This window comes from Onychomys torridus, chromosome 17 (assembly GCF_903995425.1).
Source record: "Onychomys torridus chromosome 17, mOncTor1.1, whole genome shotgun sequence".
Lineage (NCBI taxonomy): Eukaryota > Metazoa > Chordata > Mammalia > Rodentia > Cricetidae > Onychomys > Onychomys torridus.
In genome coordinates this window covers 27,442,885-27,458,255 of record NC_050459.1, presented here as the reverse complement: position 1 = coordinate 27,458,255, position 15,371 = coordinate 27,442,885, and the positions used below count along the sequence as shown (strand labels likewise).

At 37.4% G+C, this 15,371-nt stretch overlaps 1 protein-coding gene across 3 annotated transcripts in view; it reads left to right on the top strand.

Annotated features, from left to right (window-relative positions):
* Wrn (WRN RecQ like helicase) overlaps window positions 1–15,371 on the top strand; it is a 117,623-nt gene that overhangs the window by 52,894 nt on the left and 49,358 nt on the right. For all 3 annotated transcript variants that reach the window (XM_036166499.1, XM_036166497.1, XM_036166498.1), the window contains exons 17-19: window positions 1,998–2,080; window positions 6,680–6,786; window positions 13,490–13,677. In XM_036166499.1, coding sequence (XP_036022392.1) covers window positions 1,998–2,080; window positions 6,680–6,786; window positions 13,490–13,677 — 378 coding nt within the window. The remainder of the gene's footprint in view (window positions 1–1,997; window positions 2,081–6,679; window positions 6,787–13,489; window positions 13,678–15,371) is intronic.

Here is a 15,371-nt window from a genome sequence, read left to right as displayed (position 1 = left end):
TAAATCCTCAACCCCATCATTGTTTTCTTAACTGAATAATTTTCTGGTATCTAGACAGTCCGCATGTTGTCTATCTAATCCTTGATGATGAACATTTGAGGTTTTTCTATTTAGAGGTTGTGATACCAGGCGAAGTGAACTGAACCTTTATGCGATCACGAGTTTTTGGATGAGTGTGTGTTTTCAGTTCCCTGTGTGTGTGCTTAGGAGCAGAATTGCTGGGTCATATGCTTATTTCATGCTGAACTTTTAAGAAACTGTCATACATCTTGAGAGTGATCTCATCATTTGTATCTCCAGTGGCAGTGTGTGAGAAGTCCTATTCTTTGCCAAACTTGCCATTTCTTAGTCGGTCTTTGGTTTTAGCCACTAATTGTATTTTCAGGATCTCACTGTATTTTTATATGCATTTTTCTGGTGACTAATTACATTTATTGCTGTGTGTATACCTTTGTCATAGTGACTGTTCCGATCTTTTGCCACTTTCCATTTTTTAACCCTGTTTTGGTGGCAACTTATATATTGTGGATACAGATCTCTTTTTCATATGTACTTTGTGGATCCTTTGCTAGTTTATGGCCTTTCTTCCTCTTTCAATAATTCTGTTGTGGGGGATAGTTTTGTCCTTGTTCCATCTCTTCTCTCCTGGATCCCCTTTTTTCCTCAGAAATGAACTGAGTAGGTGTGTGTGGATTGCTTGCTGCATGTCTGCTTATGCTTCTGTGGACCTGTTTGTCTTGGTTACCACAGCTATTTTAATAAGCTTGACTGTTTGGAGAACAAGCCTTCTAATCCTGCTCTTTGTTTTCAGAGTTGCATTAGTTTTTCTGGCTGCTCTTTTGTTCTGGGAATGTTCCTGTGTCCATTTTAACCAAGATGCTCTGAGTCTGGTTCTCTAAGGAAACAGCTAATATTCAAGAAACTGGATACACTGAAGTTAGCTAGCTCGTCTCAGATGGTTTTTTTTTTTTTTTTTGGTAGGAAGTAGAACTGAGTCCCAAACCTGGGTAGAGTGACACCAGATTTTATTAGTTTTATTGTTTCTTACAGTAATTAGAATACTGTATTAATTTCCTGGAGATAAAGGAAAGTTTATTCTACGCCATAAATTCCTAGTGGAAATACAATGTTTAACATGTAATAGAAACTCAAATATTTGTTGAATGGATGAATTAAAAACTTAAACTTTTTACGTAGAAAATGAAGTCTAATTTAATTCGGTTTTATTTGATAAAGTGAAGATACCATAAGTAGTTTCTAGCCTTCATTATAAAACTTGTCATAATAAGTTAACATAAGTAGTTTAAGCAAAAGATGAATTTTCTTTTAAGGATAAAGGAATTTCACATGACTCCCACTGAGAAAAACTGGCCATGGAGAACACAAAAGACCTTTCTTTTTACATACGGTCTCTTTCCATGTTTTCTTTCTGAAGAGATCAGGCACCAAATAAAAGATGGCTGCTTTGCTTCTCCCGCTTTGACATGTTATGCTGACTGGTTGCTTCTTGATCGGGCGTTCATATTCTAGGAGGGATTGCCTTTAACTGAGCGCCTATCCCTGTCAGCAGAATACAGAGAATAAACTGGCATATTGAAGTCTTAATCATGAGAGAACAAGGAGTCTGGGTTTTAGCTCTCACAGCTGGAGTGTGTGGATGTGGGATAATAGAAAAAGTTTACAAAGGCTTGATCATCTATCTTGGGCATTTTGTTTTGGGACTTGACTGTTAGAAACCAGAATCTGGCTTGAAATACAGCCTTCCTGCTGAATGCTCCCTCACAGGAGTTACTGCTTTTTATTTTGGTGAGTTGAAGATAAATCAAAGAACATCACATGTGCATATGTGTACATAACATTCCTTTTTTGTGTGTGTAATTGGCCCTGTTACGTGACTTAAAAATCTATCACCTATTTTGATTTTAATTTGTTACTCTTGATAGTTTTCCTTATTGGAGTGTTTCCTTTTCTGTTTCTGTTTTGGTTTGTCTTTGCAGAGGCAAATACAGAATCATATACATAACTCCGGAATTCTGTTCTGGTAACCTGGACCTACTCCAGCAACTTGAGTCTAACATTGGTAAGTAACAAAATAGGACTTTTGTGAACACAAAGTAAACTCATGGATGGAGACTAGATTTCAGAAAGGTTGATTTCAAATGTTTGCTCCTCTAGGAGCAAACCAATTTTGTGTTTGCCCCATTTAAAAATAACTATAATTCCTTACTCCATAGAGGTGGGACTCCAGGGTTGGTGTTATATTTGTATACATGCAGGCATGTATTGCTTCTTACACTATAAACTCTTTTCAGACAAAAATACTGTTCTTATTCATTTCTGTTTCCTTAGTACAGGACTTGGCACATAGTTGTCTGTTTCTGTGTGCCACTGAATGAATGTTAAATCCTAGATTCTGAGATTTGTCTTTTTTCATCTTCTGAGCCTAAATTAAATTAGTATAGTGCTTCTTTATTCTTGTTCATATGAATCACCCTTCAAACTTTAGAAAAATGTTCTTAAACAGCTTATGCCCTAGAAAAATGTAAATCTAAAATTAGTCAGATGCTGTGACGTACGTAAGCACTTTTACATGTGCTTGTTTTGTTTGTTTGGTGGTGATTGGGTTCAGCTGGGAGTTCCAAAGGAGACAAATGTTATCCATATTTGAAACCTTCATTTGAACTTTGTCCAATTTGCAGGATAAAATTGTTTTCCCAATTTGTAGGGTCTTTTTGAAGAATGAGGTATTAAGTGATCTCATATAGATTAAGTTTTCACCATTGCACTGTGCTGGCTCGTTTCATGTCAACTTGACACAAGCTAGAGTCATCAGAGAGGAAGGAGCCTCAGCTGAGCGAACACCTCCACAAGATTGGGCTGTAGGCAAGTCTAGAGAGCATTTTCCTAGTTAGTGACTGATGGGGGAGGGCCCAGCCTACTGAGCTGGTAGTTCTAGGTTCTCTAAGAAAGCAGGCTGAGCAAACCATGAGGAGCAAAGTCAGGAAGCAGCGTCCTTCTATGACCTCTCTGCATAAGCTCCTACCTCAAGGTTCCTGCCCTGACTTCCATCAGTGATGAAGGTGATGTGGAAGTGTACACCAAAGTTCCTTCCCAAGTTGCTCTGGTCATGCTGTTCTGTCACAACAATAGTGACCCTTGACATGGACTTTTATCCGTATCACTAAACATTGTGTGTCAGGAATACATTTAATAGTTTTTCTTAACAAATACAGTGAAAGCAAACTTTTATATTTTAGTATATGATGAAACCAACAAAGAATGAGGGCGTATTAACATTTAAGGCAGTGGTTCTCAACCTTCTTAAGGCTGCAACTCTTTAATCCAGTTTTTCATGTTGTGGTAACCCCCAACCATAAAATTGTTTTCATTGCCACTTTGTAATTGTAATTTTGCTACTGGTATGAATTGTAATGTAAATATCTGTTTTCTGATGGTCTTAGGTGACTCCTGTGAAGGGGTCATTTAGCCGCCAAGGTGGTCATGACCCACAGGTTGAGAACCACTAATTTAAGGAACTATATTATCAAGCTAGCTCTCATTGGCATGTTTCACCTGTAATGGGGAAAAAAATTGAGATGTATCCTATTAATCTATAAAAAGTTCCTTTGAGCATTTTTCTATGGGTTACGCCCAATTACCTTACAGATCAATTTCATGGTTACATCTAAAAAATTGGTACCCATGATTCTAGTAGTCTTAGTATATTTTATTCCACCTTAGCATTTGTTTTAGTTTTATAATGATGTTAAATGGATAATTATTGTAAGTTAATCAACATTAAATGCTTTTTACAAGTAGTTATAACTTTTTAGTTTTCTGTGATGGGTAGATTGTGAATACTGCAGAGCTGAGGATATAGCTCATTGATAGTGTTTGCCTAGCGTGCTCCAGGCCTGAGTTCATGCCTCATCATGTTTAATTGTTGTTTGTTTGTTTTTTGAGACAGGGTTTTCCCCCTGTGTCGGGATTAATGGCATGCGCCACCACCACCTGGCATGTTTAATGTTTTTTAAAATTTTTATTTTTACTCTGTGTGCTAGAGTGTGTGTGGTCAAGGGGATAAGTCACAAGAGAAGGGGAGGTGGTCCTCTCCTTCAGCCATGCTGGTTCCAGGCATTAGACTTGGGCTATTAGGTTTGAAGGGAAGTGCTTTTACCCACCAAGGCCTCTTATTCTCCCCAGACATTATATGTTTTGTGCCTTGTGGTTTCCTCTTTCATTTTCTTTTCTTAAAGAAAGAAGCATTTGCTAGGTACGAAAATATAGTCTCAGTTCTAGGAGGCTGATTCAGGAGGATCAAGAGTTTGAGGCTAGTCTGAGCTCTCTTCTCTTTTAAAAACAAATACACAAGCAAGCAAGCAAACAAACCCCCACAGCGTGGATAAATATTTTCATCATTAGAGTGGAGGTTTTTTGCTTTTAATGGATGAAAATGTTTTCTCTGGGTGATTTAGAAAAAGGGATAAGCTATATGAAAATTGTGTTTGAAATATTTCCTGTAGGCTTTTGCTTACAGGAAATTATAAAATGCCTGCAAAATGAATGTATTCGGGATGTTATTTGTACAGTGGTCTGACATTTAACTAATCAGATTTGTCATTTTTCGGTAAATGTTAAATGTTTTTAAGGAGCCTGGATCTGTAACAGAAATGGCAAACACACTTTCATACGGGATGTTTTCCCAGCTGTACTTGTCTTTGTCTTTTAACTTGGGGAATGAGACTTGCGTGCCAGGTGGACTTGAGTGAAATATGTATAGGACCTGGGAAGACATTTGAACTTTTGCATTCAAAGTGAATGTGAGCCAAAGCTTAACTAACTAAACTAACTGTGCAGGTCAAAGTTCAACTCCATTAACAGCTTGTCAGATTTGCACCTACAGGCTTCTACTGCGTTTAACTTAAAATCTGGTCATTTTAATTCCTAAAGTCAAAATAAGTGTGTGAGTAACACTGGAATTTTCCCAACACTCAGTGGTATTGCATATGTGTGTGTGTGTATATGTGGTGTGTGTGTGTGTGTGTGTGTGTGTGTGTGTGTGTTATATAAATACCCTCCACATATATATAAAGCAAAGAAATATATATATATATATATATTTACACCCACACCCACCCACACACATACTTTCAGGACTTCACTGTAGCTCATAATCTTAAGGAATGGCCAGTGTTTCTTTTTGTCTCCTCTTAAGAACCGTGAAATCCTTAAAGTTAAGTGTGTCTTGGTTACCTAGAAAAGGGTTAATTAAATTAATTTTTTTAGACAGGGCCTTCTGTAGCTCATGCAAATCTTGAAATCTCTTTGTGGCTGAAGATGACCTTGAATTCCTAACCCTGTAATTAGATGCATGTCTGCCACATTGGCTCTTGACAAGGCTTTAGATCATAATGGCCATGTAGTAATAACAATGGTAGTATAGTTTTATTAAGCTCCAATTGGTGCCAGGCCTTATATGAATACTTTATGTGTGTGTTCTAATTTAATCTTAGAGAAGTAAGAAGTGTTAGGTGCTATTACTACCTACTGTGTATTATTTTAATTAATGATGATGGTGATGATGATGGCAGTGGTGTGTGTATGGATATAAGTGTGTGTATGTATTTGTGCATGTGTGTACAAATACCACAATGTGTTTGTAGAGGTCAGAGAACATCATTGGGGGTCAATTTCTCTGTCCACTGGGTTTTGAGGATTGAACTCAATTTGTCAGGCTTTCAAGGCTTTTGCCCACTGACCCATCTCAGCAGCTCTATGTTGTAGTTTTGAGGAAACCGAGAACTGGAAAGATTTATAACTTGCTCAATATTTTGTGTACAGCCAGTCTGATTCTAGAGCATATGTTTTTAATCATCTCACTGATAGAACATAATAGCAAATAACAAAAAAGTTATTTTTCTCTTAAAAGAATTAACTTTATAATAAATGGTAAAGGCATTACTTGTCAGTACTTTGAAACACCTGAAGATGTTTTGACAGATGGTCATTTCAAGGCACTATTGATCTTGTTTTAGTGGAGGGCAGAGTGAAGAGTTATATTCCTTTTGACTTACTTTGTACACAGTGGGATTTAGTTCTTTCCACTCCATTTTATGTTAGACAATGTGGATGTCATTGTGTCTTCACGCATTGGCTTTTCAGAGGAACTTCCTGCAATATGATATGTGCTCGATCATGGATAATGATGTATTTAATCTCAATAGAAATGTGCTGACTATTTGTCTCCTTTGATGGCTAATCTATGAGATAAGATTAACACTGTTACCAAAGAGAAATAGAATGGTTCTTTTGAAAGGACATTGTTGCAGATGGTTTATATGTGATAATTTTGGGACAAAGTAATAGGAAACAATTCTTGTCTTTGAGGAATACTGATGAAAGCTGAAACATAGTATGTTGTTAGAATTAATATGTAAAAATTTCCTTTATTCTAATACCCTTTATTCATTTCTCTTCTCTCCTCCTATTTTTATTTATGAGTTTTGATATTATCTGGTGTCATTTATGCTTCTTATATGTGTGTGTGTGCCAAACACTTTGATTTGGGTTATAATTTCTGTAAGGCACATATTCAAATAGAAAAAAAAACAATATTGACTTAGATGGTGTTTTTTCTTTTTAAGTCTTATTTTTCCCATGTATATTTTCTTTTTTGTAGGTATCACACTTATTGCTGTGGATGAGGCTCACTGTATTTCTGAGTGGGGCCATGATTTTAGAAGTTCATTCAGAACACTGGGCTCTCTTAAGATAGCACTCCCATTGGTAAGCTTTGCCAGGTCCGATGTCTCCATCCCATCCTAGCTGAGGATTGAGCCCAGAGCTTCTCCCATTAAACTTAATCCTGACCCCAGGTTTACTGTCTGGAAGTGATGTTTTTACCAAGTGTTCTCCAGGACTGGGTAATGTATGAACAGCAAGGTGTCAGGTGTAAGCAAGAGAATTTATTTAATTTTTAAAATTCTAACATTGCCTTCCTTTTGAGGTTGGCATGTATCATATTAAGGATACTCTCTTCCTGGAATGTCCAATCTCTGATGTTGAGCTCCTTCATTGTCATCTGTGAGTTCACCCTTAAGAACTGTAAAACTGTGTTATTAAAACAAAAAAAAAAATTCACAAAAATATCTCAATGTTTATTTCATGTTGTGTCACATCCCTAGCCTTTAGGGCACAGGTTGGATACTCCTATGTGGGACAAGAGTTGTCAAACAGGTTCTGAAAATATAGTTAAAAACAGCAGTTATTACTCTTTAATGACAGGGGATACAGTTCCAAGAACCCCAGTGGGTGCCCGGAACTACTCCTTTGTTATAAATTAGGGATAGTGGAAGGCTTTTAAAAATGAATAGCTGTGACAATATACTGTAATAAAAATGCCCACATTCACTATTCTTGGCCATGTGGGCTATTATTAAGTAGAATAGGAGTACCCAACCACCAGTGCTCCCTAGCTTGAGTGTTGTCTGGTAAATGAGAGGGTTACGGAATGGCTAACTGATGGCTTCTGCATGAATTGGGTGGGTGTCCTGGACTTGGGGAGAATGGAGTGACAGCATTGGATGGACAGTGCAGAGTTTCATCACGTTGCTCAGAATGGTGAATAATTTAAGACATTTAAATTGTTTTCCATTTCATGTCTTTAGACTGTGTTGATCACAGGACTCTGAAACCATAAAAAGCCAATGTGGTTGGAGAGGATAGGTCTGTAGTATGAGTTTGACATATAATTCTCTTGTTCTCTTTTTTAAACACTCCACAAAAATGTGGTTACTTTGTGTTCTTGACTAACGGGCCATTATAAAATGGGGGTGTGGACTGCATCATCCTATTTATCATAGTTGGTAGAAAATGTTTGTGTTGTTTTCTGGATTTAGGATATTATGAATGAGATACTGTGAACATTTGTATATACCCTCAGGGTCCTTCAATAGGTCAATGATCATATAACTTGTGTACATAAGTTTTTCATTTTCTGGGATAAATGTCAGGATTGTGGGTGCTGGGTCCTGTGGAGAGTGCTTGTTTCATTTTTAGGAAGATACACAGTACTTCTTTCCAGACTGGCTGCACTTTCTTGTATCCTCTCCCCCAGCAGTGTATGAACAGTAGTTTCTTCTTGTTTTTGTACTGTTTTGTCTTACTGCTATGTATTAGCAAATATGATAGGGGTGCAGTGATAGTTCATGTTTTCATTTTGCGTTTTTCTAATAGCTTGCAGTTTTGAAGATCGTTTCGTATGCTTCTTTACTTATTTGGTAGCCTGCACCTTCTTTCACTTAGGCTATTACAATAACCTCTTGGTTTCCATCTCCAGTCTGTTTGAGTGCAGCAGTCAAAGTTATAGTTCTGAATATGTCTGGTATATGTGTGTCTTCTGTGCAAAGTCCTATTGTAGTATGCCATTTCACCAAATAAAGGCAAAAATTGATGACAACCACACCTCAATGAGTCTTATGTTATACAGTCTTTCATGTTCATGGCATCAGATGATTAATGGAATCCATTGCTGGATTAAACCACTGGATCAGATTAGAGCCCTCATGATCCAGTGACCTCTCAGTAGTTGAGTCTGTTACCTGGAGAGTCACAATTCCCCACATGGATAAAACAGTCTGTGTCTAAACCATAACAAGAAAGAGTTTTTCTGTTTCTTTTGGTTTATGTAAGCAGTGGTAGTACCCGACTCTTAACAGTTCATCAATAATTACTTGAATGAATGAATGAATTCTGGCCAGAAAGCTTGGAATTAATGAAGTAACTTTTCTACATAGTTAGCTATAAAACAGTTGGATGGTAAATAGCTATACTATAGTATACTGTGCTGATTTCTAAACAAATGACTTCAAAGGGACAAACTGTAGCTGAAGTTTTTCTGGTTCTGCTTGGCTCCCATGGCCCTGCAGCCACTTGGACCCAAGTAAACACACAGAGGCTTATATTAATTAAAAGTGCTTGGCCATTAGCTCAGGCTAACTATTGACTAGCTCTTACACTTAAATTAACCCATAATTCTTATCTGTGTTTAGCCATGTGGCTTGGTACCTTTTCTCAGTTCTGCCTTGACATCTTGCTTCCTCTGTGTCTGGTTGGTGATTCCCGACTCAGCCTTCCTCTTCCCAGAATTCTCCTCTCTGCTTATCCTGCCTATACTATACTCCCTACCTGGCTACTGGCCAATCAGCATTTTATTTATCAACCAAACCAGAGCAACACACATTCACAGCATACAGAAAGACATCCCCAGCAGCAAACCTTAAGTAGATCCTCGTCCAGTGAGGAGGTTGAGCTCCTCCTGGGTAAGAGGAAGCAATAGAAACAAGTGATACCTTATGCACAGAAAGGAACAAGTAAACAGGAGGATGAGTAGTGCCATTAGCACAGTGTCACATGGAGGGGCAAGAGGAGGTGTTCTCACAGGGCAAGGTACTAGACACTGCTCTGCAGGACTGATTTCCACTAAGTTAGAATGGTTTAAAGAGACAGAGCCGCGCAATTGGAAATCAGGAAGAGTGCTTTGTAATCCTTCCCAAGGCCTTTGATTCTAGAATTATGTTAAAGGAGTTTTAAATATTTTAAGCAGTTCTTGAATACTCTTCAGGTAGAATGAAATTTTTTATTATGTCTAGCTCTGGACATAATGAGATCATTTTCAGTTCTTTCAGTGATTAAGCAGCGTATTCCTCCAGTTGAGAGTCTAAGCAGGTCGTTCCTCAAGTAGCGGAGAATCCTTTCCCCTGGGTTTTTAAGAACTTCTCTGTTAGGGAGTGGCAAGAAATGCCACCTGTGGGATCTCAATTTTCTCATTGTCCTTGATCTTACTGTTTTGAGCCATCACACTGGGATTACTGTTGTAAAACTGGATGCATCACACCAAATTATTATAGTGAATCCAAAAATACTTGAAATCAACCAAACAATTGACAAAAAAAGCCCATGAAAGTGAGCCCAAAGAGGGAGGAGCAGCAGGTGAAAGCTCTACATAGCCTTCAAAACGTGTCTCCAACCAGGAGGAAGTATGTTAGAAGCCCATGAGACACATTGGCTCTTCCCATGACTTTATCACAGGGACCCATTAAAATGACCAGAACAGTAGACACTGAGCAACTGGAACAAGAGAATAAATACCTAAAATCTGTGTAAATTTTCCTGAGTGTGAACTAGTCATGTGTAGTTAGAGTTTTCCTGCCTGGCCCACAGTCAGGACAAATCTCTCTTACCCACCAGTCCCACAGTCACTCAGACCCAACCAAGAAAGCACACAGGAACTTATATTGCTTATAAACTGTATGGCCGTGGCAGGCTGCTTGTTATCTACTTCTTTTATCTTAAATTAACCCATTTCTGTTAATCTATACTTTGCCACATGGCTTGTGACTTAACGGTGTCTTCACATGTTGCTTCTCATGGCGGTGGCTGGCGGTGTCTCCCCAGCCTTCTACTTCCCAGAATTCTCTTCTCTCTTGTCCCGCCTATACTTTCTGCCTGGCCACTGGCCAATCAGAACTTTATTTACACAGAGCGATATCCACAGCAGTCATGTAATCTAATTTGGAAACAGAATGGCTGTATTTTTAACCTTTGTATCATGGAGTACATAGTTAAGATTTACCTAAATGTATTGTGCCATGAGATTAATTTGCATTATATGTATTATATTTTGTTGCTTTTATTGCCAAAAATTGGTGAAGAGAAACTGCCCATGGCAACTCTTATAAAGGAAAGTATTTAATTGGGGGCTGGCTTATAGTTCAGAGGTTTAGTCCATTGTCATCATAGTGGGAAGCATGGCGGCATGCAGGCAGACATGGTGCTGGAAAGGTAGCTGAGAGTTCTACATCTGGGTCTGAAGGGTGCAGGAAGAATAACACTGAGTGTGGCTTGAGCATCTGAAACCTCAAAGCCCACCCCCAGTGACACACTTTCTCCAACAAGGCCACGCCTCCTCATAGTGCCTGTGAGGGACTTTTCATTCAAACCACCACACCCACCTAGCACATTTTGATGTTTTGTCTCCCTTGCTATTTAGTTTGATGAGATTGATGCTGTTATTATAGCTGTTTTACAGAGGAGAGAAACTGCAGCTTAGGGAGTTAAACAACCAAGTCTCACATCTAATAAGGGACAAAAGCAGAATTTGAATCATAGTAGTCTTTTTAACTTAGGTTGTCTCACTACTGCACATGCTTTTGTCTGAATTTTTTTCTTATTCGCTCTTGGAAAATGTATTTATGATCATTTCCTTACTTTCATAGACATGTTACCTGTCCACTTACACATTGTATTCCTTCTAAGAAAGCCTAGTCTGTTTTTAATAAAAGCAAACCTCATCTTCTTTTTTTTAAACGGGCTGTAGACTCAGAACTTCTCTTATCTGCATATGTAGTAAAGTGAGGAGTTTATTAGTACATTTATAAAGTGATAAAAACCTTAATGGTGATAAAAATTCTTGGCTCATGTAAAGTTAAAAATGTAAATTCATAGGCAATTTTAACATTTACTTGTAAAATGTTAATTAAGGTGTTTTTTTTTTGTTTGTTTGTTTGTTTTTTGTTTTGATAGACAGGGTCTCACTGTGTAGCTGGGGTCAACTCTAAAAATCTTGCTCTTTCTTCCTTCATCCTCTTGAGTGCTGGAGTTACAGGCGTGTGCCACCACACCTGATAAGGTCCTCTAAGTACTAAACATTCCTTATTCTCAAAGTGTCTTAGATTAACATAGATATATCCATTTTAATGCTTGATTATAGAAACTAATTTCTTTAAAAATTGAGTTTTTCATGACTTAGTCACTAACAGATACATTCCCAATGCAGAGAACAGTTCAATTGTTAGCCCGAAATAAATGAAATTAATTTGGAGTTACATTTTAAAGTAGTTTCACACAATTTTAAAATTGACAATTAAAAAAAAATAACTCCAATTACTTGGTTTCATTGAGTTAGTTTATTTTATATGACTTCAGATGCTTTCTAATGCAATTAAGTTATATTAATTGTAAGAGTAGCTATTTCTTGGTTAGTGCTAAGAACCAAAATTTTCTTAATTTAGTGCTGAGGACCAAACCCAAGGCTTTGTACATGCTAAGCTAGCACTCTCCCACCAAGTTACATCTTCAGCCATTTAACTGTTCCTCTCTGTGTATGACTGAAAATAAGCTTTATTTTTCTAAACCCACAAAAATTAAGTAATGATTGAAGCTTTGTCTAAATCTACAGTATTTTTACTGGTAATATTTATTTATACTGAACATTTTTATCTTTATTAACTTACATTGTTCAAAATAATGAGTTTCATTATATCTCCATAACATATTTAATGAACTTGGATCATATTCATTTCCCAAGAAATTGTATTTTGTTTTAATTTTAAGTCAAATTATACACATATTTCTTTGTAAATTGGCAGACTGCAATGTATTTATACTTAGCTATAAGATAAATGTTTAAATTAGTTTGTGAGGTAGTCACAGTATATTTAAGTAACTGATTTTATGAGGATATTGTTTCCTTTATCCACAACAGGTAAAAAAAAAAAAAAGCATTTTAAAAAGAGAACTATATTCTTAGAATAGACTGGCTAATGATTTATAAATCAATTTAAAGTCTACTTATTTTCTTCTGATAATGCAATGGTACCATGGTTGAATGTAATTCCCATTATAATAGTGATAAAACATGAAACATTTATATGGGAGGCATTTTCCTCACCTACCTTTGAATTTCTGAAAGAAATACTATTTTTTTCCCTGCTACCTACTGTTTCTTCTGATTTTGCTGCTCATCCTGTCAAGAATTGCTAGACTGAAAATAGACTAGACTTGGTGCCTTAAGGAATCATTCAGTCCACGTTTCACTTTCTCCATATTTGTTACATACAGTATGGCATTGATAGCTCATTGAACCTGAAGAGAGGTTGTCAAGACTGTTGAGAGCATTGCTTCTACAGCTGAAAAGCTGTATGCCAGTATGACTTGTGATGAAACCTTCTTGCCAAAGAAAAGATAAATTGTTTTATGTAGCTAGGTTATTAAATTATAACCTGCCAGGGCTTGTGAACTGTGAATTACAGATTATAAAAAAAACAAAATATAATATAATTCCTGCTTCTATCAGTCCTAGAGTATAGATGGCTAATAAGTAGTTTTAATTTAATGGAACAAGATAAATTGCATTGAAATTTTATGGGTTTATTGTTACTAAATAGAAGATAATTTTTCTCTTTTAAAAACATTTTTTTGTTCTTTACTCAGGGCATGTAGCTCAGTGGAAGAGCATTCACATACCATGCTCACAATCCTGGGTTTCATCCCCCACATGACAAAAAGCAATACATATTTAAAGAAACAAAACAATAGTGTGAGAGTCTTGGACATAGTTCCTGTGTTGTCATGACTGTTTGTGAGAGGACAATGAGAAGCAATGCGCTTCCTGTCCTTTTGAAACCCATTTACCTTGTGTCTTACCCAGGTTCCAGTCATTGCCCTCTCTGCTACTGCAAGTTCTTCGATCCGGGAAGATATTATACGTTGCTTAAACTTGAAAAACCCTCAGATCACCTGTACTGGATTTGATCGACCAAATCTGTACTTAGAAGTCAGACAAAAAACAGGGAATATCCTTCAAGATCTAAAGCCCTTTCTTGTCCAAAAGTCAAGGTAAGGTTATAATGACAGATGAAATTCTTCTTAAAGAAATTATTTAAATTTTTCTCTATGTTTGCTGCTTCAAATTTTATGTAGCTTTGGTTCAAGTTAAGTGTAATATTACATAATCAATTCAGTGGCCTAGGTTAAAGAACATATAAAATATTTTTATTAATTCTTTGAGAATTTCATGTAACATAGTCTGATTGTAATTACCCTTTCTTACTTCCCCCACCTCCTCCCGGATCCATTCATCTCTACTACCTGACTTTACAACCTCTCTCTCTCTTTTATTTTAAATACCACATCAATTCTCATTTGTGCTGTCCACATATGTCCAGGTAGGGGGCCAACCACAGGTGTATGGACAGCTAGTCAGGAGCTCTAGCCTTAAAGAAGACCAACTCTCCCCATCTCAGACACTATCAGCTGTCTCTAGTGCCGCCGTTATGGGTGGGGGCTCAGAGCCCTTCTCACGGCATACTAGAGTGCTGACTGGCTTGATCCTGTGCAGACAACCACAGCTACTCTGAGTTCATGAGTGCAGTGGTCCCGTCATGTCCCGGAGACACTGATTCACCCCAGTTTTCTCTGACCATTGGCTTTTACAATCCATTCGTTCACTCTTCCATGACGTTCAAAGCATGTATATTTTGTGAGAGGCAGAAAGGTAGATGGGCAGGAACTAATTCTTTTGATATTGTTTTTATTTTATGCTATGACTTGAATAGGGCATATACTTTTAATAATTTACAAGTAAATGAGCAAATATGACATGAACCTTTCTTATGAGTTCTATCTACTTTACTAATTACATGACCTACCTCTGCTATAGGGACTGTAGTTAGAGTTTTCCTGCCTGGTCCAGTCAGGACAAATCTCTCTTACCCGCCAGTCCCACAGTCACTCAGACCCAACCAAGAAAGCACACAGAAACTTACATTGTTTACAAACTGTATGGCTGTGGCAGGCTTCTTGTTATCTACTTCTTCTATCTTAAATTGACCCATTTCTGTTAGTCTATACTTTGCCACATGGCTTGTGGCTTACCAGTGTTTTTACACATTGCTTTTCATGGTGGTGGCTGGCAGTGTCTCTCTCCAACCTTCTACTTCCCAGAATTCTCTTCTCTCTTGTCCCGCCTATACTTCCTGCCTGGCCACTGGCCAATCAGAACTTTATTTACACAGAGCGATATCCACAGCAAGGGACTTTTTTTTTAATAGTCTACATGGAGTCTGCACTGTTCCAGGGACTGCCCTAGGTGCTTTATACAAGTGGGCTGGCTAAATTGTCTGACGAGGAAGCTACCGATCTTCATTGTACTGATAAAGCTGGCCATTGTGTTTCTAAGATTTGTTTTGTTAAATATGTATGTTTTATTTTGTATGCCAAGAACTTTTATAATGCCATATTCTCTGGCCTGCCTGCTGAGTGGAAAGTTGCTATTTTCATGATATGAAGTAGTCTAAATAAAGTAAAATAATTTTCTCCTACCAGTACAAACACAAAAGAAGTCCAGGTAAGTAAGAACTTCAGAATGTTGTCAGTGTTTTGCACTTCCAGAAAGGATAAAAGAGGAAGAAACAGACCCGAGGCCAAGGAAGCACTGGTTCTTGTTGTGGATCTTAGGGAATAGTTTAAGTAACAACTAAGCTATGCCTGTCGTTCAGAACAGAATAGGTATAGAATAGTTTTTGCTACTC